The 27546-nt window shown below is 47.2% G+C and overlaps 1 protein-coding gene across 4 annotated transcripts; it reads left to right on the forward strand.

The window, feature by feature from the left end:
- The first annotated feature begins 22 nt into the window (after positions 1 to 22).
- FBXO40 (F-box protein 40) lies at positions 23 to 9975 on the forward strand. 4 transcript variants are annotated; one of them, XM_077293651.1, is made up of 6 exons: positions 23 to 763; positions 4562 to 4620; positions 4732 to 4795; positions 5727 to 5774; positions 6694 to 8586; positions 9433 to 9975. In XM_077293651.1, the coding sequence occupies exons 4-6, from the start codon at positions 5772 to 5774 to the stop codon at positions 9631 to 9633; spliced, it is 2097 nt and encodes a 698-aa protein (XP_077149766.1). In that variant the 5' UTR covers positions 23 to 763; positions 4562 to 4620; positions 4732 to 4795; positions 5727 to 5771; the 3' UTR covers positions 9634 to 9975. The 4 variants fall into 4 exon arrangements, with proteins under 4 accessions (XP_077149766.1, XP_077149768.1, XP_077149769.1 ...); XM_077293653.1 differs by lacking the exon at positions 4732 to 4795; XM_077293652.1 differs by lacking the exon at positions 23 to 763 and having other exon boundaries at positions 3199 to 4620.
- Positions 9976 to 27546: the final 17571 nt, after the last annotated feature.

A 27546-nucleotide genomic window follows, 5' to 3' on the forward strand; every position in this document is an offset into this window, starting at 1 on the left:
CTGTATACTGAGGGCTGTAGTCATACCTGTGCGCAGAGCTCCCCCTAGTGGTGGCCACTGATGGGCACAATCCAGACTTTTAACCCTGTTATGACCATATAACAAACACGACCGCACATTTGCCGACTATCTGCCGCCGGGAGCAGTGACGCCTCTGGCACCAATCTGACGTTTAACCATTTAGATGCCGTGGTTGGTCACTTAACAGCAGGTTTTAAAGCAATTGTTGGTTGCACTAGCAGCGGTCGTCTGTGGGGGGCGCTGAAGCCCTTCATAGGAAACCGTCAATTACACCAAATCCTACAGAACTGGTAAAAAATAATTATACTCCTGGTCATGAACGGGTTAATGGTCGGACCCCTCTCGCATTCTAGAACTAATGAAGCCCAATATCAGACCCCAATATGGCTGCTGTGCCCCCTGGTCCGTATAGGCCACAGCTCGTATCCCCGGCAGGTTCGGGTCGTGCACTTACTGAGGAGGGAAGACTTTCATTAACACTGGATAATAATGCGGTAAATCGGCCCCGGTGTTATCGGGGGCCGGGATAGTCTGCGTTGCCCCCCCGAGCTGTGAATTATACCCCCGGACACAGTCACGAGCGGCTGCTGAGCACAGAGGGTTAATGGGAGCAGCAGACGTGTAAGCGGAGATGGCACACGCCGACCGGCTATTTATACATGACCCGTCCTGTCACACGGCGAGCGGCTGCACCACCATGAGGGCAAAAGAGGCAGAAAAGTGAGCGGACCCCCAGCAACAGGTGAGGAGCCCCAGAATGGAGGGGTCTAGGAGGGCAACACGGGACGGGGGGCAGAGACTGAGATACAAGTGCGGATGGGCCGCTGTACGGACAGAGGAGGCAACGAGGGTACAAGGAAGGGCACTGGGGACAGGAAGGATATACACTGAGGGGGGCACCAAGGATATACACTGAGGGGGCACCGGGGACAGGAAGGATGTATACTGGGGGGGCACCAAGGATATACACTGAGGGGGCACCGGGGACAGGAAGGATATACACTGAGGGGGCACCGGGGACAGGAAGGATGTACACTGAGGGGGCACCGGGGACAGGAAGGATGTACACTGGGGGGGCACCAAGGATATACACTGAGTGGGCACCGGGGATAGGAAGGATATACACTGGGGGGGCATCAAGGATATAGACTGAGGGGGCACCGGGGGCAGGAAGGATGTACACTGGGGGGGCACCAAGGATATAGACTGAGGGGGGGCACAGCAGGAAGGACATAGACTGAGGGGGGCACCAAGGATATAGACTGAGGGGGGCATCAAGGATATACACTGAGGGGGCACCGGGGGCAGGAAGGATGTACACTGGGGGGGCACAGCAGGAAGGACATAGACTGAGGGGGGCACCAAGGATATAGACTGAGGGGGGCATCAAGGATATACACTGAGGGGGCACCGGGGACAGGAAGGATATACACTGAGGGGGCACCAAGGATATAGACTGAGGGGGGCACTGGGGACAGGAAGGATATACGCTGATGGGAGCAGAACACAGGAATATACAGCACCGTGCAACAGTCTTAGGCAGGTGTGGAGTAAATGCTGCAGAGTAAGAAGCTTCATATATAAAAGAGCTAATGGTTTATTTTTATCAATTAACAAAATAAAAAGAGACCGCCCATCACCTCCATCATCAGTATCTGGTGACCGCCCGTCACCTCCATCATCAGTATCTGGTGACTGCCCGTCACCTCCATCATCAGTATCTGGTGACTGCCCGTCACCTCCATCATCAGTATCTGGTGACCGCCCGTCACCTCCATCATCAGTATCTGGTGACCGCCCGTCACCTCCATCATCAGTATCTGGTGACCGCCCGTCACCTCCATCATCAGTATCTGGTGACCGCCCGTCACCTCCATCATCAGTATCTGGTGACCGCCCGTCACCTCCATCACAGTATCTGGTGACCGCCCGTCACCTCCATCATCAGTATCTGGTGACCGCCCGTCACCTCCATCATCAGTATCTGGTGACCGCCCGTCACCTCCATCATCAGTATCTGGTGACTGCCCGTCACCTCCATCTTCAGTATCTGGTGACCGCCCGTCACCTCCATCATCAGTATCTGGTGACCGCCCGTCACCTCCATCATCAGTATCTGGTGACTGCCCGTCACCTCCATCATCAGTATCTGGTGACTGCCCGTCACCTCCATCATCAGTATCTGGTGACTGCCCGTCACCTCCATCATCAGTATCTGGTGACTGCCCGTCACCTCCATCATCAGTATCTGGTGACCGCCCGTCCCCTCCATCATCAGTATCTGGTGACCGCCCGTCCCCTCCATCATCCGTATCTGGTGACCGCCCGTCACCTCCATCATCTGTATCTGGTGACCGTCTGTCCCATCCATGATCAGTATCTGGTGACCGCCCGTCCCCTCCATCATCAGTATCTGGTGACCGCCCGTCCCCTCCATCATCAGTATCTGGTGACCGTCCGTCCCCTCAATCATCAGTATCTGGTGACCGCCCGTCTCCTCCATCATCAGTATCTGGTGACCGCCCGTCCCCTCCATCATCAGTATCTGGTGACCGCCCGTCCCCTCCATCATCAGTATCTGGTGACCGCCCGTCCCCTCCATCATCAGTATCTGGTGACCGCCCGTCCCCTCCATCATCAGTATCTGGTGACCGTCCGTCTCCTCCATCATCAGTATCTGGTGACCGCCCGTCTCCTCCATCATCAGTATCTGGTGACCGCCCGTCTCCTCCATCATCAGTATCTGGTGACCGCCCGTCCCCTCCATCATCAGTATCTGGTGACCGCCCGTCCCCTCCATCATCAGTATCTGGTGACCGTCCGTCCCCTCCATCATCAGTATCTGGTGACCGTCCGTCCCCTCAATCATCAGTATCTGGTGACCGCCCGTCCCCTCAATCATCAGTATCTGGTAACTGCCCGTCCCCCCATTCTCAGTATCTGGTGACCGCCCGTCTCCATCATCAGTATCTGGTGTCCACCCGTCTCCTCCATCATCAGTATCTGGTCACCGCCCGTCTCCTCCATCATCAGTATCTGGTGACCGCCCGTCTCCTCCACCATCAGTATCTGGTCACCGCCCATCTCCTCCATCATCAGTATCTAGTGACCACTCGTCTCCTCCATCATCAGTATCTGGTGACCGCCCGTCTCCTCCACCATCAGTATCTGGTCACCGCCCATCTCCTCCATCATCAGTATCTGGTGACCACTCGTCTCCTCCATCATCAGTATCTGGTGACCGCCCGTCTCCTCCATCATCAGTATCTGGTCACCACTCGTCTCCTCCATCATCAGTATCTGGTGAGCACTCGTCACCTCTATCATCAGTATTTGGTGACTGTCCTTCACCTCCATCACTTCTTCTCGTCATTTGTACACAGTTCATGGAGGATCTCGGCAGGAGATTGTTCCAAACATCTTGTATCACTGACCTCCGATCTTCTGTGTCTGATCCCACACAGAGGGGATGATGGGAGGTCAGGGCTCCGGATCATCTTCCCCAGGATTCCTCGTTATTAGTGACATTGGCTGGATGTTGGGGGTTGTTGTCCGGCTGCAGATAGTTATCATGTAGTGCCATCAGGGAATTCTGCAGATGGACAACGACCCCCAATATCCAGAGCATGTCAGTGAGATTGATCTTCAGCGTAAGGAAGAACATGGAGTCCGGCACAAGGAGGATTTGCACAAACCGAAGTTTCCTGTCATGATCCAGGCTGGGGTTTGTCTTTCCCGGTCTGGTCATGTCAGGGCTAGCTTTCACAGCCTGGTTCCCGTGTCCGGTCTGCTATATATCTGTGCTGTTCCCTGTATTCAGGGCCAGTTATATTGCTGGCCTTCGGCGTGCTAGCTGGCTCTGGTGAGTTCCTGATCTGTCCTGCTGCATTCAGCTAACCCGACCGGTGTTTGTTTATCTCCCGCCTACCTGTCTTAGCTCCTTATTTCCCTGTTTGTTTGGATTTCCCGGTACCTGACTTTGGCTTGACTCTGACCTGATTTTGTCACTCTCCTCTGGTACTGACCCTTGCTCTCCTCAGACTCTGCTCCTCGGTTTTTCCCTTTTGTACTACATTTTTCCCTGGTATTGACTCGGCTCTCTGACTACTCTGCTGCCACCTAGTGGTGGCTTCGCTGTACTGCTGTGGGACTGCTTCTTAGCAGGATATTTAGCTCACTCTTCACTCTGTTGCCATCTAGTGGAGCTTGCGTTAATCTGCATTAACCCTCAGCAGTACAGCGTGACATTTCCGTTCTTAAATGAATCTGTTTTTATCCTGAAAATGCAAAACAGATGGAAACTGAAGAAGTAAAAATTAAACCATTGAAGTGAATGGGAGCGGTAACTGAAAGTTTTATATCTGTTTTTCTACTGCTCAAACGGATTGGTGAAAATTGCCTGAGGGCTCACAGAAATGCATGAACCGGTCACGCTACGGTCGGGAGGCTGTCGGCCAGTCCGTGCATTGCAGTCTGAGATTGGACCGATTTGCACAGACAACTGAATAAGCCCTAATTGTTTTTTTCTTATCTCACTCAGAGCTGAATTTACAGCTACACACCTCAGTACTGCTGTGCAATGTCCTGATGCTGCTCCAAGTAAGTATTCTAACCACAGAGCTGGATTCACAGCAATACCTCTCTACTGCTGTTTAATGTCCTCCATGCTGCTGTTGATTTCTTTTTAAGTGCTTTACTTTCTTACCACAGTGCTGGTTTCACAGATACACTTTTCAGTACTACGGTAAAATGTTCTCCATGACACTGCTTTTTGGTAAGTGTGTTTTATCACATCCCAGTACTGAATACACAGCTACACTGCTCACTAGTTCTGCACAATGTTATCTGTTCTGCATTTAGTGACTGTTATCTCACGCCAGTGCTGGATTCACATCTACACTGCTAAATATTGCTGTATAATGTTCTCTAAGCTACTGCTGCTCTTCTAGTGAGTGTTTTATCACATCCGAGTGCTGAATACATAGCTACACTGCTCACTACTGCTGCACAATGTCATTCATGCTGCTGTTGCTGCATTTAGTGACTGTAATCTCACCCTATGCTTGATTCACATTTACACTGCTAAATTATGATGTATAATGTTCTCCATGCTACGGCTGCTCTTATAGTAAGTGTTTTATCACATCCCAGTGCTGAATATACAGCTATACTGCTCATTGCTACTGCAAAATGACATCCATGCTGCTTGTGCTGCATTTAGTGATTTATTTCACCTCAGTACTTGATTCGCATCTACACTGCTAAATACTGCGGTGTAATGTTCTCCATGCTGCTGCTCTTATAGTAAGTGCTTTTTCTCACTTAAAGACTGGATTTACAGCTACACTAGTTAGTACTATATAATATAATGTCCTCTATGGTGATGCTATTTCTAGTAAGTGTTTGCCTCACACCATAGCTGGATTCACATGTACACTGCTCATGCTGCTTCTGAACACGTGCTCAATAGAGACGAGAGCATGAATCCCTCATGTCTGAGTTTGCTGTGAATAGGAGGCATCACAGCCAATGGTCTCCAGTTAGTAGCTTAGAGATGACTGAAAGTTAGAAAGGAGAAAACTGGTGAAAATTCAGGATAGAAGGAAATATTATTATTCCTTGTGTACACAGGATGGCTTATTCTGAGCAGTCGCCTGAACCAGTAATTTTTTATGATATGTTATTATAAACTTCTCTATTCACAGATGAGATCTGAATAATTCCTGGCAGGAGGTGAAGACTGACCGACCATGGTGAGTGCCATCAACCAGTATGACTACCTTAACACCCATCAAATCAGTAGTCCCTATGGAGGAGTCTGGTTTGGGGCCGGTGTCTCACAGTTTGTATCTTAAGACTTTGCTGCATTTTGCTACTTAAACCTTCATGAAAACTGCTTGTACTGACCTTGGGTGACGTTTTCTGCTCCAGTCACGTCCAAAGCTCCCATAATTCATTGGGTGATAGGAAATTAACTGGCATGTGAGCTAATGATAGTGATTGGAGTTATACTCGATATGTACGGTATATAAAAGTGTGCAAGAACACTGGATCTTATGTTGTGAAATAATAGCAAATGCTGGTTTCCAGAACTGGATTTACAGCTACAGTGCTCAGTCCGGCTATATAATATCCTTTATACTGCTGCTTTCTAGTCAGTGTTTTATCTCAGAGTGTTGTATTCACAGCTACTGTGTTCAGTACTGCTGTATACTGTCTTCCATGCTACCGTATATTGTCATCCATGATGCAGCTGTATAGTAACTGTTTATCACATAGCGCTGTATTTACAGTTACACTGCTTAGTACTGTTGTATAATGTTCTCCATGATATTGATGTTTTCTAGTAAGTTTTCCTTATCTCAACCCAGTGCTGGATTCCCAGCTAGATTACGCAGTACTACAGTTTACTATACCCCATGGTTCAGCTTTCCAGTGAGTGTTTTTATCTGAGTGCTGGATTCACAGCTACATTGTCCAGTACTGCTGTATGTTTTCTTCCAGGATGCAGCCTTCTAGTAAGTGTTTTATCAAACCCAGTGCTGGATTCACAGCTACTATGTTCAGTACAGTTGTATAATGTCCTCCATGCTGTTATTTTATATTGTAATTGATGTATATATATGTTTCATTAAATAAATGATTTTACCTCTGTTTTTTAATGACCCTTAGGGAAGGACCCAGCGGCCTCCACCTGGACAGCATCGGCACTGCGAGAACTGCTTCAACAAGCGCTGCAATGCTCCCATCAATACTGGTGTCTCCTGTATTGTAATCAACTGCAAGCTGCACTGCGGTGCCACCTTCCACATGTGCAAAGAGGATGAACATCATCTTCTGTGCCCCAACGAGTGGGTGCCCTGCTTGAATTCTGTATTTGGCTGCCCTTTCTCAATGTCCCGATGCAAACAGGCGAAACATTTGAAGGTCTGCCCAGCCAGCGTGGTCTGCTGCTCCATGGATTGGAACCGCTGGCCGACTATTCTCAAGCCTCAGACACTTTACAAGAATCTCCTGCAGGAGGAGGTGGGAGAAGAATGTCTGGACGTGGCCCTGACATTGAGAGACCAGAAGATTCTCTTTAGCTCCCTGAAAATGGCCGAACTTTATCCAGAACTCTCCGAGGATCCAAAAGACACGATCATTTTAGGTCCATCTGAGTCAGAGCAGGAGGAGGGTGCAGTCGGGGGTTCAGATCCAGAGAAGGAGGACAATGGTCAGATGGTTGGGCTGACTCAGTATGAGCGAGAAGCCTTGGCTCGGGGACAGGGCGACATGGATTTAGATAAGTTCAAAGTGTGGGACACTATATTTAGCAAAGAGATGAATGCGGCCAAGTATCTGCAGTCCGGTACTGGTCCGACTGGCAGCAAACTCCCTGACGCAAGCAAAACACCCGGCAACAAACCCAAAACAGAAACCGAGAACAACCAAGACCCGAACGAAGGCAAAAAAGCAGAAGAAGCCGCTAAGCTGTCAATGGTCGATCTCGAGAAGACAGGGTTTGCTCCGTGGCAAGAGGGCGTCCTGGAGAGACTAAAAACGGAGGTGGATTGTGGGAGTTTCAACATGTACCTGGTGCACCATGGCCACATGCTGATAAGATTCGGGCAGATTGCTGCGTGCACCCCCAAAGAGAAGGACTTTGTTTACGGCAAACTGGAAGCCCAAGAGGTGAAGACGTTGTGCACCTTCAAGATACCGACCAGCTACTGTGGCAAGAGGGCAAAACTGGGGGATGACAGCAACAAGAAGGAGAAAGCTGAGAAACTGGTGGACACCTCCGACCTGGGAGTCCCAGTAGACAAGTTGCCACTGACCGAAACTATCAGCACTACTTTATTAGTGGCTCTCGAGAGGGAGGTGAGGGGTCACGCCGTGTCTCAGATGAAAGCGCTCGATGGCTTGCTCATTGACTTAGGAACCCAGACCTATGACTTCGGAGTTGATCCTTTCACCCACAAGACTGTTCTATTAGACCTCCTGGCCGAGAAAAAGATGAGAAGTTTAGGTCTGTACTTGGACATCGAGAGTGAGTGTGTGAGCACCAGACACAACAAGTCCAACTCCTCCTTTACCTTCTCCTGTAACCTCTTCTTCCGCCGGGACGAGATTGCGTCACATTTCAGGAATGTCCACTCGGACATACAGTCCTGCCTGGACGGGTGGTTCCAGCAACGTTGCCCTCTTTCCTACTTGGGTTGCACCTTCGTACTGACCAGGTTTCAGGCCGCGGGGCAAAGGTCACAGGTCATCTACAGCAATCACATGAAGACATTTGCAATGAAACCGCTGGTGGATGAGACTTTATATGAAGGTGTAAGACCCAATCTGTCCCGAAGCCACCGAGGGAAAAGCAAGGACTCTCTCAGTAACCTGCCGCTGGAGGTCCTACAGCACATCGCTGGCTTCCTGGACAGCTTCAGCCTGTGTCAGCTCTCACAGGTGTCGTCCCTCATGAGAGATATCTGCGCCTCGCTGTTACAGGAGAGAGGGATGGTCCATCTGTACTGGGAGAAGAAGACTTACTCACATGGAGGAACGTCATGGAGATGCCGTAAGAAGGTGGGTCACAGAAAACATAGATACTATGGAGGCAGAGGAGGCCCAGCTCTGATTGGTCCATTTTACTTCAGGGTGGTGCAGACCACTCCCCAGAGGAACAGAAGTGTCCACAGTTAGGGTCATGGAATGAGGCAGGAAACAAAACATGGGGTCATTCTGCCATCATAAAGGAAGTACTGTCTTATTACTAAACATTTATCCACATTTGCAATTATTAGAAATGTCGCATTGCATAAAAACCTTACAAATAGTTTTGATTAAAAATCTTCCGTCTATACAGCTCCTCCGCAGACCTATGCGTCTCCATAGTTACAGACTACAAACAATCTCTGTGTAGTCTGATATAACCTTTGTATTCTCATCCATCGGTACCATCATTCTGAATTCTTCCACCAGCGCAGGAAGGCGACAACTGGGGCAGAAATTTCTGCATCAGATCTTCCGTGTGTGAATTTACCGGATGGAAGAAAGTCTGACAACACAATCAGATTGTAGTCTGTTACCATGGAGACACGAAGGGGAAACAAAATGGTAGAAGATTTTTATTGAAAACTATTTGTAGATTTGTTTTATTTTCTATTTAAGATGATTTAGATTAAAATTTCCTATGTTTTGCTGATATTTACCCCCGGACAGAAGCGCTCGCTGCTTGTTTTCCCCGGCACTCCTTTTCCACAATCCTTGGACCCATTGTAGTCTTGCTTAGATTTTCACCATCTAATTCTGAGAGGGATGAGACCTACAAGCGTTGACCCCTCTCCCCAAAAGCTCCACAGCAGCCATTTTTTTTGCTAAGCACCATTTTTGATTAACCCTTCATGTTGCCATCTGTTCCTTGTGTTTCAGGTCTGGAATTTCAGCAGCCTCTTCTCTCCGGTGCAGCAGTGGACGCTCGCTGACATCGCCTCCATGTCTGAGCATCTGAAGGTTTGTCCTTATAACACCCCGGAGCTGAAGAAGGATCCGTTCCAGCTCCCCAGTCTGTACGGCCAGGAGAAGGAGCAGAAGGAAAGTCTGCTGAACCTGCGGAGCAAGCGCAGGTCGTGATCGACCACACGGGCCACACCCACTGCAGGGGCGGAGCTTGGGAAAGTCATGCGCTAAGGAGTTCAGAAGCTCCGCCCCTCACCCGCCCACAGAGGTTTATAGAAAACTAGAACAAAATGGAACCGGATGATTACAACGTTAGGATTTCTCATCAATATGAAGGAAGCTGAAACGTTTTACAACTTTCCCCTACAGTATGATCCTGATTCATTATTTGTGTTAGGTTATTTTCTTTTTTTGTGTTATACTGTAGCATTCATTGGTGGTTTTTGTTCCAAATTCTTGAAAATGGCGTCTGCGGGTTCATGAATTTTGCTCAAAATAAAGAAAGAATGTTCTTCCTATTTGTCTCTGATTCACCATTTGTGCTTTTTTAAGACACTTTTCTTTTTACCGTAGTTGTGGTATTAGTTGCCATTTTTTGCGCCACAATTGCCCCCGCCGTTCATTAATTTTAATCGCCGTTATTTTCATCTTTTGCAATAAGTCAAACGTTTCATAAAATGATGCAAAAATTGTGTGAAATTCCTGGTGCCCATAACATCACTCCGGGGCGAAACGGGACGACGATTGCAACAAATATTACAAATGTTTAAAAAGTCGCCAATTGTGAATTAACTGGAAACATAAAACTCTGCTCACCATGGTGAACGCAAGAAAAAAGACAGGAGAACATAAAGCAGACTTTACAAAGATGCAAATTAAAAAGAACGAGATGCAAATGAAAAACCTGGAAAAAATCCCAAAACGAGACAGAAACAGGCGCAAATGCGATAATGAATCGGGGCCTTTGTCTTTTACTTTCTTTACAACTCTTTAGACGCACATTTTGTTAACTTTTCGCTAAGATTTCTACCATATAAAAAATAAATTAATCACTCCGGGAGACTATGTGCAAGAAAAAAGTGACTTTTTAGAAAATCTGCAAATAATGAATTCACAACAAACATCTGGATTACAAAACCCGCGCTGACGAGGGCAAACAGAGAAAAAACTGTAAAAAATAGACGTCAAAATAAATAAAAAAGACTCAAAACAGGAAAAAGAAGACAAAAGAGACACAATGACTCAGGCCCTTTATATTTCAATCCTTCAGCCCCTACAGGACCGATTTGATGTCTGCAGGAAGTTTCTTGCTACATCCAGAGACCAAGCCTGGACATTGTTCTCGCAGCTGAGGGTTTGGCACTATGTATCCAGTCTGATAGACAAACACATCATCAAGATAGATTTCTCTCCTATAGTTTGTTACAATGTATCAGAGCGGGTAAAATGTATGAAGGTTGCAGTCCAGACTAGATGCAATTGTAGCAAACCCTCAGCTGCCAGCAGAATTAGGTCAACCTCCGTTCTCATTCACTGACAGCGAGCAGAGATCTTGGAATAAGGTCACGTCCGCGGGCGGCCATTTTTTCCCACTTCGGTTTTTCCAGAGTTATCTAATTATTAGGGAACAGTTTGGACGTTGATTTTGCTGCATGAGAAGATTTTTCACAAATTATTGCAGACTGCTGTAAAAATGATGTTTTCATGGCTGTACCCCAATATTTCTGCACTTTACAGGTCACCAGATCTCTGTAGCGTGCACATCCGCTATCGATGTAGATACTATAATGTACTTTATTACCGGTATCAATAATACAGAAGTCACATGACCAGAACACGATCATTCTATCTCATTGCCCCCTGCATAGTCTCCTGCAGCAGGACCCTCCATGCTGTGTACAGTACTCTGGCGCCACCTGGTGTCTGACTGTAATCACTGCAGTATTCGTTATCCCCTGCTATATATAACCTCCCACAGGCCTCAGGTCTATCTGTATCTTATTCCTGGAGAGCATTATACTAGTAGTGACTCTTATGTTATATTAACCCTTTCACCCCCAGACTGTTTTCACCTTGATGACCAGGCCAAATTTTACAATTCTGACCACTGTCACTTTATGTAGTAACAACTCTGGAGCTTCCACGGATCCCGGTGATTCTGAGACTGTTTTCTTGTGACATATTGTACTTCATGTTAGTGGTAACATTTCTGCAATATGACTCTTGTTTATTTGTGAAAATATAAAAAATTTGGCAAAAATTTCACAATTTTCAAACTTTTAACTTTTATGCCCTTAAATCAGTTATATCGCAAAAAATAGTTACTAAATAGCATTTCCCACATGTCTACTTTACATCTGCATAATTTTGGAAACATACTTTTTTTTGTTAGGATGTTATAAGGGTTAAAATTTGACCAGCAATTTCTCATTTTTCCAACAAAATTTAGAAAACCATTTTTTTTTTAGGGACGACATCACATTCAAAGTGACTTTCAGGGGTCTATGCAGTGGGGTAATAAGTATTTGATCCCTTGCTGATTTTGTAAGCTTGCCCACTGACAAAGACATGAATAGTCTATAATTTTAAGAGTAAGTTAATTTTAACATTGAGAGATAGAATATCAAAAATAAAATCCAGAAAATCACATAGTATAAATTATATAAATGTATTTGCATTTTGCAGTGAGAAATAAGTATTTGATCCCTCTGGCAAACAAGACTTAATACTTGGTGGTAAAACCTTTGTTGGCAAGCTCAGCAGTCAGACGTTTTTGTAGTTGATGATGAGGTTTGCGCACATGTCAGGAGGGATTTTGCTCCAGTCCTCTTTACAGATCATCTCTAAATCATTAAGATTTTGAGGCCGTCGCTTGGCAACTCGGAGCTTCACCTCCCTCCATAAGTTTCCTATGGGCTGAAGGTCTGGAGACTGGCTAGGCCACTCCATGACCTTAACCCCTTAACGACCGCCGATACGCCTTTTAACGGCGGCCGCTAAGGGTACTTAAACCACAGCGCCGTTAATTAACGGCGCTGTGGAAAAAGTGAATAGCGCCCCCCAGAGTCGGATTTTCTCTGGGGTCTCGGTTGCCGAGGGTAGCCGAGACCCCAGAGAACATGATTCGGGGGGTTTTTACCGACCCCCGAGTTGCGATCGCCGGTAATTAACCGTTTACCGGCGGTCGCAACAAAAAAAAACAAAACGCGATTTGCCGTTTAATTTCTCTGTCCTCCGATGTGATCGCACATCGGAGGACAGAGAAATGTGGTCCCCGATGGCCCCCAATAGCCCCCCAATACTTACCTACCTCCCCCGGTGCTCCTCGTGTCTCCCCATGGGCGCCGCCATCTTTTTTCCGGGAAAAAATGGCGGGCGCACGCGCAGTACGCCCGCCGCCCGGCACCCGGATGTTCTTTGTGGTCTCGGCTGCCGGGGGTAGCCGAGACCCCAAAGAACATGATCGGGGTCGGTTTGCACCGACCCCTGCTTTGCGATCGCCGGTAATTAACAGTTTACCGGCGACCGCAAAAAAAAAAAAAAAAAAGCGATCAGTTATTTCTCTGTCCTCTGATGTGATCGCACATCAGAGGACAGAGAAATAGGGGGATTCGGGGACCCTATCATACTCACCCGGGGTCCCTGGGTCCTCTTCTGTCTTCTCCTGCCAGCCGGCTTTTTCATCATGGCGGGCGCATGCGCAGTGCGCCCGCCATCTGCTGCCATCTGCCGGCCGGCAGGAGAAGACAAGTTGGGGCTAAAATTAGGGTTAGGGTTAGAGTTAGGGTTAGGGTTAGGGTTGGGGCTAAAGTTAGGGTTAGGGCTAGGGTTAGGGTTAGGCTACTTTCACACTAGCGTTTTTTGGCTTCCGTCGCAATGCGTCGTTGGAGAAAAAACGCATCCTGCAAAAGTGCTTGCAGGATGCGTTTTTTCTCCATTGGCTTGCATTAGCGACGCATTGCGACGGATTGCCACATGTCGCATCCGTCGTGCGACGGATGCGTCGTGCTTCGGCGGACCGTCGACACAAAAAAAACTACATGTAACTTTTTTGTGCGACGTGTCCCACATATTTCAGTGCCACGTGCCACGTATTTAAGTGCCACGTGCCACGTATCAAAGTGCCACGTATCAAAGTGCCACGTGCCACGTATCAAAGTGCCACGTGCCACATATTTCAGTGCCACGTATCAAAGTGCCACGTGCCACGTATCAAAGTGCCACGTGCCACATCTTTCAGTGCCACGTGCCACGTATTTAAGAGACACGTGCCACGTATCAAAGTGCCACGTGCCACATATTTCAGTGCCACGTGCCACGTATTTAAGTGACACGTGCCACGTATCAAAGTGCCACGTGCCACATATTTCAGTGCCACGTATCAAAGTGCCACGTATCAAAGTGCCACGTGCCACGTATCAAAGTGCCACGTATCAAAGTGCCACGTGCCACATATTTCAGTGCCACGTATCAAAGTGCCACGTATCAAAGTGCCACGTGCCACATCTTTCAGTGCCACGTGCCACGTATTTAAGAGACACGTGCCACGTATCAAAGTGCCACGTGCCACATATTTCAGTGCCACGTGCCACGTATTTAAGTGACACGTGCCACGTATCAAAGTGCCACGTATCACGTATTTCAGTGCCACGTATTTAAGTGACACGTATCACGTATAAGTGCCACGTGTCACGTATTTAATTGCCACATATTTAAGTGCCACGTATCAAGATTTTCCATGGAGAACAGACACATCCAGAGATATGTCTGCTCTCCACGGCTGCAGCAACACACTGACAGGAGCCATAGTTCCTGTCGGTGTGTCACTGCGCATGCGCGAGCGAGTTTACCGGCGGTCATTGACCCCGGCACTCTCGCTTAACGGCAGTGCTGCGTGGGAAAGTTCAACGCAGCTGTACTGCTGTTAACCGAGACGCCGGAGTCATTGAACTCCGGAACAGTACGCGATACACTGCTAGGAGCTTCGCTCCTGGCAGTGTATCGCCGGAGAGCAGCCGATCGGCGTGGGACACTCGTTTTATGGATTCTGCGGACAGGGAGTATGAATTTGGTTTATTATTTTTGGATTTTTTCCTGGAGGATCGAGGGCTTCGCCTACAAGTGTGCTGTTGGTGAGTATATACTCTGTGTTATATGTTGTATGTACTGTGTGTCATGTATGTGTATTGTGTGTAGGTGTTTTGTGTAACTTTACAATTGTGCTAAGTCGCCGGACACAGGGACAACTCTCCCATCCTAATACCGGATGGGAGTAGTAGTCCCATACGGCGACTTAGCACAATGGTGGCACTAGCGTCGCATGGGGACACACACGCACACACACACACACACACACACACACACACACACACACACACACGCACACACACACACACAGAAGGACTCCATGCTGCTTCACTGGGGGGCGGGGGCTTCCCTCTTCCTGTCCGACGTCACGTCCGGTCCTGGGTGTCAACCCCTCCGTACAAAGACGCCGACACCCAGGACAAAGGCGCTGTGTGTGGAAGGTAATATGGGGCCCTAGGGGGATACGCAGACACGCCGCTGCGTAAAGAATTGACATGTCAATTCTTTTTACGCCGGCGTGTTTGCAGACAAAAGCGCCGCGTTTTTTTGCGGTGTGTCTGAACGGCAAAGTGAATTTCTCATTCACTTTGCCGGCAGACGAAAATGACATTGCGCATTTTTGAAAAGCGCCCGCAAAATAGCGCTCAAAAATGCGCTATGTCTGAAAGTAGCCTAAGGCTTCTTTCACACTTGCGTCGGTACGGGGCGGTCGCAATGCGTCGGCCCGATGTACCGACGCACGTTGTGAAAATTGTGCACAACGTGGGCAGCGGATGCAGTTTTTCAACGCATCCGCTGCCCAGTCTATGTCCTGGGGAGGAGGGGGCAGAGTTACGGCCACGCATCCGCGGAAATGGCGGACGCGACGTACAAAAAAAAGGTTACATTGAACTTTTTTTGTGACGACGGGGGCTAAAGTTATGGTTAGGGTTGGGGCTAAAGTTAGGGTTGGGGCTAAAGTTAGGGTTAGAGTTGGGATTAGGGTTAGGGTTTGGATTAGGGTTGGGATTAGTGTTACGTTTGGGATTAGGGTTGGGATTAGGGTTAGGGTTGGGATTAGGGTTAGGGGTGTGTTGGATTTAGGGTTTTGATTAGGGTTATGGTTAGGGTTGAGATTAGGGCTGTTTTGGGGTTAGGGTTGTGATTATCGTTAGGGTTGTGATTAGGATTATGGATCGGGTTGAGATTAGGGTTAGGGCTGTGTTGGGGTTAGGGTTGGAGTTAGAATTGGGGGGTTTCCACTGTTTAGGTACATCAGGGGGTCTCCAAACACGACAGCCAATTTTGCGCTAAAAAAGTCAAATGGTACTCCCTCCCTTCTGAGCTCTGCCGTGCGCCCAAACAGTGGTTTACCCCCACATATGGGGCATCAGCGTACTCGGGATAAATTGGACAACAACTTTTGGGGTCCAATTTCTCCTGTTACCCTTGTGAAAATAAAAACTTGGGGGCTAAAAATCTTTTTTGTTGGAAAAAAATATATTTTTTTATTTTCACTACTCTGCATTATAAATTTCTGTGAAGCACTTGAGCTTTCAAAGTTCTCACCACATATCTAGATAAGTTCCTTAGGGGGTCTAGTTTCCAAAATTTGGTCACTTGTGGGGGTTTCTACTGTTTAGGTACATTAGGGGTCTGCAAACGCAACATAACGCCCGCAGACAATTCTATCAAAGTCTGCATTGCAAAATGGCGCTCCTTCCCTTCCGAGCTCTGCCGTGCGCCCAAACAGTGGTTTACCCCCACATATGGGGTACCAGCATACTCAGGACAAATTGGACAACAACTTTTGGGGTCCAATTTCTCTTGTTACCCTTGTGAAAATAAAAACTTGGGGGCTAAAAAATCTTTATTGTTAAAAAATATATATTTTTTATTTTCACAACTCTGCATTATAAACTTCTGTGATGCACTTGGGCATTCAAAGTTCTCACTACACATCTAGATAAGTTCCATGGGGGGTCTAGTTTCCAAAATGGGGTCACTTTTGGGGGGTTTCTGCTGTTTAGGCACATCAGGGGCTCTCCAAACGCGACATGGCGTCCGATCTCAATTCCAGTCAATTTTGCATTGAAAAGTCAAATGGCGCTCCTTTGCTTCCGAGCTCAGCCATGCGCCCAAACAGTGGTTTACCCCCACATATGGGGTGTCGGCGTACTCAAGACAAATTGTACAACAGCTTCTGGGGTCCATTTTCTCCTGTTACCCTTGGTAAAATAAAAATTTGGAGGCAAAAAGATCATTTTTGTAGAAAAAATGCGATTTTTTTATTTTCACGGCTCTACGTTATAAACTTCTGTGAAGCACCTGGGGGTTTAAAGTGCTCACCACACATCTAGATAAGTTCCTTAAGGGGTCTAGTTTCCAAAATGGTGTCATATGTGGGGGGTCTCTACTGTTTAGGCACATCAGCGGCTCTCCAAACGTGACATGGCGTCCGATCTCAATTCCAGCCAATTCTACATTGAAAAAGTAAAACGACACTCCTTCTCTTCCAAGCTCTGCGGTGCGCCCAAACAGTGGTTTACCCCCATATATGGGGTATCGACGTACTCAGGAGAAATTGCACAACAACTTTTGTGGTCTAATTTCTCCTGTTACCCTTGTGAAAATAAAAATTTGGGGGCAAAAAGATCATTTTTGTAGAAAAAATGAGATTTTTTATTTTCACGGCTCTACGTTATAAACTTCTGTGAAGCACTTGGGGGTTCAAAGTGCTCACCACACATCTAGATAAGTTCCTTGGGGGGTCTAGTTTCCAAAATGGTGTCACTTGTGGGGGGTTTCCACTGTTTAGGCACATTAGGGGCTCTCCAAACGCGACATGGTGTCCGATCTCAATTCCAGCCAATTCTGCATTGAAACAGTCAAACGGTGCTCCTTCACTTCCAAGCTCTGCGGTGCGCCCAAACAGTGGTTTACCTCCACATATGGGGTATCGGCGTACTCAGGAAAAATTGCACAACAAAATTTGTGGTTAAATTTCTGTTTTTACACTTGTGAAAATTAAAAAAATGGTTCTGAAGTAAAATGTTTGCAAAAAAAAGTAAAATGTTAATTTTTTTCTTCCACATTGTTTTAGTTCCTGTGAAGTACGTAAAGGGTTAATAAACTTCTTGAATGTGGTTTTGAGCAGCTTGAGGGGTGCAGTTTTTAGAATGGTGTCACACTTGGTTATTTTCTATCATATAGACCCCTCAAAATCACTTCAAAGGTGATGTGGTCCCTAAAAAAAACATGGTGTTGTAAAAATGAGAAATTGCTGGTCAACTTTTAACCCTTATAACTCCCTAACAAAAAAAAAAATTGTTTCCAAAATTGTGCTGATGTAAAGTAGACATGTGAGAAATGTTATTTATTAACTATTTTTTGTGACATATCTCTCTGATTTAAGGGCATAAAAATACAAAGTTTGAAAATTACAAAATTTTAAAAATTTTCGCCATATTTCCATTTTTTTCATAAATAATCGCAAGTAATATCGAAGAAATGTTACCACTAACTTGAAGTACAATATGTCACGAAAAAACAATCTCAGAATCAGCGGGATCCGATAAAGCGTTCCAGAGTTATAACCTCATAAAGTGACAGTGGTCAGAATTGTAAAAATTGGCTCGGTCATTAAGTACCAAATTGGCTCTGTCACTAAGGGGTTAATGTGCTTCTTTTGTTGCCTTGGCTGTATGTTTTGGGTCATTGTCTTGCTGGAAGACTCAGCCACGACCCATTTTCAATGTCCTGGCGGAGGGAACTAGGATATCACTCAGGATGTTACAGTCAGGGCCGGCCTTTGCCCTGTGCGACCTGTGCGGCCGCACAGGGCGCCAAGCAGTGGCGTAGGAAGGGGGGCGCAATGCGGGGGGCGGGTCGCCGGCGGCGCAGAATTTACCTGTTCGCATGTCGGCTTCAGAAAAATGGCCGCCGCGATCTCCATCTGCGCATGCGCGGCATCCCGCGGCCATTTTCCTGAAGCCCCAGGCAGCAGAGCACTCCACCTGCGCACGCGCGGCCTCAGGAAGATGGCCGCCCCCACCGATAACCAGACAGAGCAGGATCGCGGTCAGGTAAGCAGAACTTGTTTTGTTTTTTTTTTTATTGAGAGCGGCGATCGGGGGGGGGGGGCCCAGGGCAGAAAGCTGGACACAGGGGGGCAGAAAGCTGGACACTGGGGAGCAGAAAGCTGGACACAGGGGGGCAGAAAGCTGGACACAGGGGGGCAGAAAGCTGGACACTGGGGAGCAGAAAGCTGGACACAGGGGGGCAGAAAGCTGGACACAGGGGGGCAGAAAGCTGGACACTGGGGCAGAACGCCGGACACAGGGGGGGCAGAAAGCTGGACACTGGGGGGCAGAAAGCTGGACACAGGGGGGCAGAAAGGACATTGGGGCAGAACGCTGCACACGAGGGCAGAACGCTGGACACGGGGGGCAGAACGCTGGACACTGGGGCAGAACGCTGGACACGGGGGCAGAACGCTGGACACGGGGGCAGAACGCTGGACACGGGGGCAGAACGCTGGACACAGGGGGGGGCAGAAGGCTGGACACTGGGGGGCAGAAAGCTGGACACTGGGGCAGAACGCTGGACACAGGGGGGGGCAGAAAGCTGGACACTGGAGGGCAGAAAGCTGGACACAGGGGGGGGCAGAAAGCTGGACACTGGGGGGCAGAAAGCTGGACACTGGGGCAGAACGCTGGACACAGGGGGGGGCAGAAAGCTGGACACTGGGGGGCAGAAAGCTGGACACTGGGGGGCAGAAAGCTGGACACTGGGGCAGAACGCTGGACACAGGGGGGGGCAGAAAGCTGGACACTGGGGGGCAGAAAGCTGGACACAGGGGGGGGCAGAAAGCTGGACACAGGGGGGCAGAAAGGACATTGGGGCAGAACGCTGCACACGAGGGCAGAACGCTGGACACGGGGGGCAGAACGCTGGACACGGGGGGCAGAACGCTGGACACTGGGGCAGAACGCTGGACACTGGGGCAGAACGCTGGACACTGATGCAGAACGCTGGACACTGGGGCAGAACGCTGGACACGGGGGCAGAACGCTGGACACGGGGGCAGAACGCTGGACACGGGGGCAGAACGCTGGACACTGGGGCAGAACGCTGGACACGGGGTCAGAACGCTGGACACCGGGTCAGAACGCTGGACACTGGGGCAGAACGCTGGACACTGGGGCAGAACGCTGGACACTGGGGCAGAACGCTGGACACGGGGGCAGAACGCTGGACACGGGGGCAGAACGCTGGACACTGGGGCAGAAAGCTGGACACTGGGGCAGAAAGCTGGACACTGGGGCAGAAAGCTGGACACTGGGGCAGAAAGCTGGACACTGGGGCAGAAAGCTGGACACAGGGGGCAGAAAGCTGGACACAGGGGCAGAAAGCTGGACACTGGTGCAGAATGCTGGACACTGGTGCAGAATGCTGGACACTGGTGCAGAATGCTGGACACGGGCAGAAAGCTGGACACAGGGGCAGAATGGAGACACGGGGCAGGATGACAGACATGGCGTCATGACTGGAGACACTGGAGGCAGGATTGGAGACAGATGGGGCAGGATGGATACGATGGAGACAGATGGGGCAGGATGGGAAGATCATATGGGGCAGGATAGATACTCATTAGGGCAGGATGGGAGAATATATGGCTGACGCCAGGAATGAGACACACGGGGGCCAGGATGGCGAATATTATTACCATAGGGGCTAATTAAGGGATATTATTACTGCAGTGATGTATTTATTTTATTTTTTGAGTATACTGTTTTAAATGGAGGGGCGGTCCTATTACTGTGTAGAGTGACACTATGTCGCCTTCTTCATGTGGTGTAATGTAGAAGTTGGGAAAATTAAGTAATGTGTTATGCAAGTGGAACTCGAGATAACTGTGTTATTTCCTGCAGAGACGAGTCCTGGCTGGATGAAGTGATGGCGGTCTGTGCGGGATGAAAGATGAAGGACTTCACCTAGAGATGTCACTGGTGAGTCAGTGTGTTACCTATACACTGACACTATACACTGTATACTATATACTGAGGTCCTGTGTATGTCACCGGTGATCACTGTATTACCTATACACAGACGCTGCATACTAAGTACAGATCTCCTGTGTATAATGGCACTTATGGTGATAGTATTGTGGTTTTTTTTATTATTGATCAGTATTGTAGTATTCAGTCACTATGTGGTGGTAATATGTGGTCTGGTCATGATGTTGTGGTATTCGTTCCTTGTATTTGATATTATTCGATCACTGTGGTGGTAATATGTCATCTGGTCATGGTGTGGCTGTATTTGTGCCTTGTAGATAGTATTATAGGTCACTGTGGTGATATGGTGTCTGGTCTGTCTATTGCACTGGGCGTGGCTTATGAGTATGGGCGGGGTTATTGAAAATGGGCGTGGCCAAAATTCCGGCCTCCGCGACTTAGAGGACCTGTTGTTAAAAATTTGAATCCCACCCCTGATCACAATGTAGACGCTTAATGGCCTGAGGGCGCCCGCACCTCTTGTGGCGCCCCCCGCCGCGCCATTTGCGCTATCTGTATCTGCTGCTCGCCTGCTCCTGCCCAGTGCCGCCCGCCCGGCGCCCGCCCTGTCGCTCGGCTCTCTGCGTGTGACGTAGGCTGGACTGCACTTCAGATTCTGTGCACCATCCCGATTTCTGTGGCCTCAGGAGAGCGCAGTTTTTCAAAACTTAAGCTCATTAAGACATATTTAAGGTCCACTATGACAGAGAGCAGGTTATCCTCACTTGCAGTCTTGTCAATTGAAAATGATGTGTTGGCATCTCTAGACTTAAATGAAACTATTGATGAGTTTGCCAAAGTAAAAGCACGGAAAGTTGCTTTTTAAATCAGTTTATGTAGCACTATGTTATTATGTTCTTGTTGTTGCTGGATTACAGTATAGTGCACTTTATTTTTATTTTTTTGTCTTGAAGGTTGAAAATTGTGCACATATTTAATGACAGTTTTTCTCATGTATGTTGCATATTTATTATATTATTTATATTTGATATTTTAAGATATTTTATTTAGTATTAAGGTGGATCAAAAGTCATAGAATGACTCTTGGTCCGCACGGCACCCGACCTGCTGCCACCCGTCCGGAACTCTTCTCCATGCTGGCCATCATCTCTGCACTCCGATTGGCTGTCAGCGTTGGGCTGACAGCCAATCAGAGTGCAGGGCGGTGTTTGGCCTTGCAGGCCGCCGCTCTGCACTCTGATTGGCTGTCAGCCCATATGGCTTTGGACCAAGCGTCATTTTTTCCTTTTGGTCCGCTTTAAAGCACTTTATAATTCCCGTTATTGCAATATTAGTGTTTCTTCAAGTGTTTTGCAGGGAAACACAAGTTTTCTAAGTAAACGTGTTGTTGTGAATATTAAAGAGTTATTGTTTTCTTTCAAAGTTTGGAGGGGGGGGGGGGCGCCGTCCTGCAGTCTCGCACAGGGCGCCTTTTGGGCTAAGTCCGGCCCTGGTTACAGTACATGGCTCCATCCATTCTCCCATTGATGCGGTGAAGTAGTCTTGTGCCCTTCACAGAGAAACACCCCCAAAACATAATGTTTCCACCTCCATGCTTGACAGTGGGGATGGTGTTCTTTGGGTCATAGGCAGCATTTCTCTTCCTCCAAACACGGCAAGTTTAGGTAATGTCAAAGACCTCAATTTTTGTCTCATCTGACCACAGCACCTTCTCCCAATCACGCACAGAATCATCCAGGTGTTCATTGTCAGACTTCAGACGGCCTGCACATGTGTCTTCTTGAGCAGGGGGACCCTGCGGGCACTGCAGGATTTTAAACCTTTATGGTGTAATGTGTTAATGTGAACACTCCTGGTTGGGTGTCCTTCTGCTGGATTGGGTTTAGTGGAAGACCTGTCGGTCCCTATTCTACTATTTCTACTCTGGTGAAATTGATGCCACTTTGGTGTCTGCCAGTAATTTTTGGAAATGTGAACACTCCTGGTTGGGTCTCCTTCATGTTGCCTGTAGCAGTATGCCTCAGACACTGTCAGGCCTCCACTGCCTTGGACTCAACTACCCGTGTTACTATCCTTACATTTTTCTGACAATGGTGGTCTACAAAACAGAAATTTGTGCCACCTGAGTGTGGCTGAGTATGAGAGCAGGTAGAGGTGTTACATGTGGTATCAGGGCTCCCAGCACAGGAGGCCTACACCGATCCCTCACCCACCTCGTCTTACTGTGATGTTCTACTGAAAGCTGTAAATGCTGTGCCAGACCCCGATACCTCATGCCTGGCTGATTGCTACAATCTGTACTGTGGGTGAATTGAGGCCACCTTGCTGGTGTCTGCCCCTCATTTCATGTGTTTTGGCAGCATTTGGGGCCATTATAAGGTGTTGTGCATGCATTATTTTTGCCTCCCATTGACGTGAATGGCGTTCGGTTATGTTCGGCGAATATTAGACAAATTAATCAGCGAATATTGCAAATTCGGCGAACATAATCCGAATCAAATATTGAAATATTTGCTCATCTCTAGTGCTGAGCTCTCGCCAGATGCTGCCTGTTCTCTTGGTTGATCAGCTATGTAACTGAGCTGACAGTCCTAGATAGCAAAAATAAGTAAACTGACTGAACAATATATATAATAATTATAAATGCTGGTGCATAGCCAAAAAAAATACATACATAATAATAGATTATGGCTGCACACATCTGTGCTAAAATAAGGAAGTTTGAAATATAAGGAATAGGAATAGCATAACGGCTTATGAACTTTATGAACAAACATGAGATTTTAGCACAAGATTTGGCCAAATATTGTGAGCCCATTCACCAATGACAAGGTAATCTCAGATTGAATGGGTAACTACACTGCCTGCCTGGTGTGAACACTTACCTATGGTCTCTGAGCTACTGCCCAATGTGAACACATGCTTGTGGCTAATGACATGATAAAGCCTTATATTTCAAACTTCCTTATTTTAGCACAGATGTGTGCAGTCCTAGGTAGCAGTCAGCCGTAGCTTCAGTTCTGTGTGGATTGTTTTCCCTGTGCCTTGCTTATTGATCTATCGCTACCTGACCTTGGACTTTGTTCTGACCATTCGTTTGGCTAATCCTTTTGCTCTGATCCGCTATCCTCCTGGTATTCTGACCTCAGACAGTTACTTGACAATGCCTTTGCGTCGTCCCTCTGTTTATGACATACCCACCTGGCTATTGACCTCGGACTCTTCAACTATCCTGACTCATTGTTTGTCCATGAGAACTGACTAAGTGTCGCATCTGAGCCCACAATAACCCAGGATGGGACAATTGTTTTGCCAACATACATTGCTGTGCTCGGTCAGCTTCTTAACCTTGATGCTACCACCTCTTTGTGGGTGCCCGCCAAAAGTGGGGTGATGCTTCTCACAGATTCACACCGTGATTGTCAACAGTATGTCACGATCGGGGTGACCTTTGGCCAGCCCACGGCTATCACATGTGCAGGGAGGCTTATCTTATCCCTCCCCTGCTCCAATGTGATGAAAACACAAACAAGGCTATTGACCTCTCAATTTACCTCAGGGGCTTATTTTAGTTATCCCACTGCTCTGCAATATAACACGAACTCCTGGGATTCGTGTATATCCCGCTGTACAGTTCCGCTTGAAAACTTGCAGCTCTCTGGCGCCCCCCTTACCCTCAGGTCAGATTAGGTACTGCACCCAGGGTAATTAGTCACCAGAAAGGCTGCCTGCTATGTACTGGCTATTGGGCACGCTGCAGCGAGGCGATATAACTACTCCCACTCAGGCAGGAACAATAATTATCCATGCTGCCATCGCTACGACTCCCAAAAGCGCAGGACAAGGTATGCCGCCACCAGCTTCGATTAACGGGTCCAAAACTAACCCAAAACAGTAGCATAATTCCCTTCAGAAGACTTAGGGTACGTTTTACCGCAGGAGAACTAAGCTAGTATTTTAAATATTTTACTCCATAAAGATAAGGCAGTGTTTATAAAAAGGTATATAAAGATGTTACAATATGAGACAGTATGTACTGTATGTACAAAGCGATTATAAAATAACATGGGTTAAAGAAGAAAGATAAAACTCACATGTGCTCAGATCATTGCAGGCAAACTTGCTGGTAGGCGGAGCCCCAAATATCCCAGTGCATCAGGAGGTCTGGATAGAAACAGCTCCTCAGACAAGACTGAATGCTGGGTGAAGTGCAGAAACTTATAACTGCAGCCTTGTGACATCACTAAAGGGGTTGACTTAACATCGCCCTCCCTTCTCCTCAGCTGTACAGTTTTCTCGAACAATTCTTATAACTCTCATATCTTTGCTCGAGAATCTGGCAGAGTCATAACACACACCTCATCCATCTTGTATTAAAATTAGCTCTCTATTGATACCAAATTCATCCTAATTGTTCCACACGGTTACGGAGAAATCCATACTTTTTATTCGTTGCATTTAGCTGCTAGTGGTTACAGTGGTTGACAGATCTACTGATGAAAGTTAGCAATATATACTTATTATTTTTCTAGCCCAAATCGGTGGCCCAATATCTTACTATAATAGAACAAAGAACCTCCTGTCTTTTGAGACAGATCAGACCAGTTTCAGCTGGAGCTGGAGGGAGATTTGTGCAGTTACAAGTGCAATAAAAATTCTTGTGAGGGGGCCATGAGGGATTTGGGATAAACATACACACATCTCTGCCAGCAGAAACAGAGAGAGAATGGGGGTCAGAGCCCACAATATGTGTGCTAAACAGGGATAACTAAAAAATCATATTATACATTATCCCATTGCCCACAGGAAAGGAGTATGGGCATTCAGTGGGATGAGCCATGGACTGTGCAGTCTTTGATGGATGATGGGTGATGTGTAGTGACTGGTGTCCGGTAGGTCAGGGCTGGATGATGGGTGATGTGTAGTGACCGGCATCAGGGGGGACGGGGCTGGATGATGGGTGATGTGTAGTGACCAGCATCAGGGAGGTCAGGTCTGGATGATAGATGATGTGTAATGACCAGTGTCAGGGCTGGATGATAGATGATGTGTAGTGACCGGCATCAGGGAGGTCATGGTTAGATGACGGGTGATGTGTAGTGACCAGCATCAGGGGGGACAGGGCAACATGAAAGTTGTGACCAGTATGGAGGTGGTGGAGGGGGCAATGATGGAGGTGGGGGAGAGGATAATGATTTGATGCGGGAGGGGAGGAGGACAATTAGGGATGTGGGGGATTGGGATGGGAGGAAGGTTGACTTATAATGGACTTATGAACAGGGGGAGGGGGAGGAGGATGTTAGATTTGGATGTAAAATGAATTGGGTGGTGGAGGAGGGTCCCAAGCCCCTGATAGTGTCCTCTTCCATCTTACAATTCATTGTGATGTTATCGGGGACTTAAAATTTATTGCGGCGTGGGAGCAGAGAGGGTAAGTTGGATAGGAGACTTCATAATGAATTGAAAAGTAGAAGAAGACTCTGTCAGGGACTTGTAATGAATTGTAAGGAGGCGGAGGAGGCTCAGTACCTGATGACCTTTTCTCCCACCACCCAAATTCATTATGATGCTATCAAGTACTTACAATGAATGGAGAGACACAGGACTGGGACTAAGGCTATGTGCACATGTTCAGGATTTGCATAAGAAAATTCTGCTGCATGTCCTAATGTGTTGGCAGGAAGATTGCTGCATAAAATACATTTATTTTTTTTGCAACGTTTTTAACATTCTTTTGTTGCATATTTTCCCCATTAGTACGGGTGAAATACACTGCAAGAATTGACATTATGCAGATTTTAATCTGCTGCAAATCGGCAAGGAAAAAATAATCAGCGTGTGCACAAGACGTCAGGGATCTCATTCACTTTTCCTGTACTGTAAAACCTTCCATATATTCCGTGTGCACATAGCCGCACAGGTAATGGGGGAGAGTCACAGACTGAATAGTTTATATCATTGGGGCAGCAGAGATTATAGATAATGGGGGGCACAGTGCTGCTCATCGCTTTATATTTATATTGGTGCCTGGCTAATAGTATATTACTTGTGGGGTACAGATCTGTATTCGGGGAAGACACATGTATGTATACAATGTATGAGACCTTGTTATTTTCAGGGCTGCGATGATCATCATGACAAGTTGTGGCTCGGAGATGTGGACATGAATGTTAAGTTGTTCAGTGTGAAGGTACCTTTATTCTAGTCTCACATCTGTGTGAAATGTCCGTGTGCTTCCAGGTTTTTTTTATCAGATGGCACACGAGTATTATAGGTCCATTCACACATCTGAGAATGAGATCCGTGATGGTCAGAGAACGTCCTCATCTGATCCGACTTTGAGGCTCAGAACAGGACATGCTCAATGTGTCTGCAAAAACACGCAGCACACCAACACGGCATATGGATACATGAATGTAGCCTTATTATATATAGCACAGTCCCTTAGTATATAGTGTGCTCACTTATTATGTATAGCACAGTCCCTTAGTATATAGTGTGCTCACTTATTATGTATAGCACAGTCCCTTAGTATATAGTGTACTCACTATGTATAGCAAGTCCCTTAGTATATAGTGTACTCACTTATTATGTATAGCACAGTCCCTTAGTATATAGTGCACTCACTTATTATGTATAGCACAGTATCTTAGTATATAGTCTACTCACTTATGTATAGCACAGTCCTTTAGTATATAGTGTACTCACTTATGTATAGCACAGACCCTTAGTATATGGTGTACGCACTTATTATGTACAGCACAGTCCCTTAGTATATAGTGTGCTCACTTATGTATAGCACAGTCCCTTAGTATATAGTGTGCTCACTTATATATAGCACAGACCCTTAGCATATATTGTACTCATTATGTATAGCACAGTTCCTTGGTATATAGTGCACTCACTAATTATGTATAGCACAGTCCCTTAGTATATAGTATTCTCACTTATGTATAGCACAGTCCCTTAGCATATAATGTATTCACTGATTATGTATAGC

Source organism: Ranitomeya variabilis, chromosome 3 (genome assembly GCF_051348905.1).
Source record: "Ranitomeya variabilis isolate aRanVar5 chromosome 3, aRanVar5.hap1, whole genome shotgun sequence".
Lineage (NCBI taxonomy): Eukaryota > Metazoa > Chordata > Amphibia > Anura > Dendrobatidae > Ranitomeya > Ranitomeya variabilis.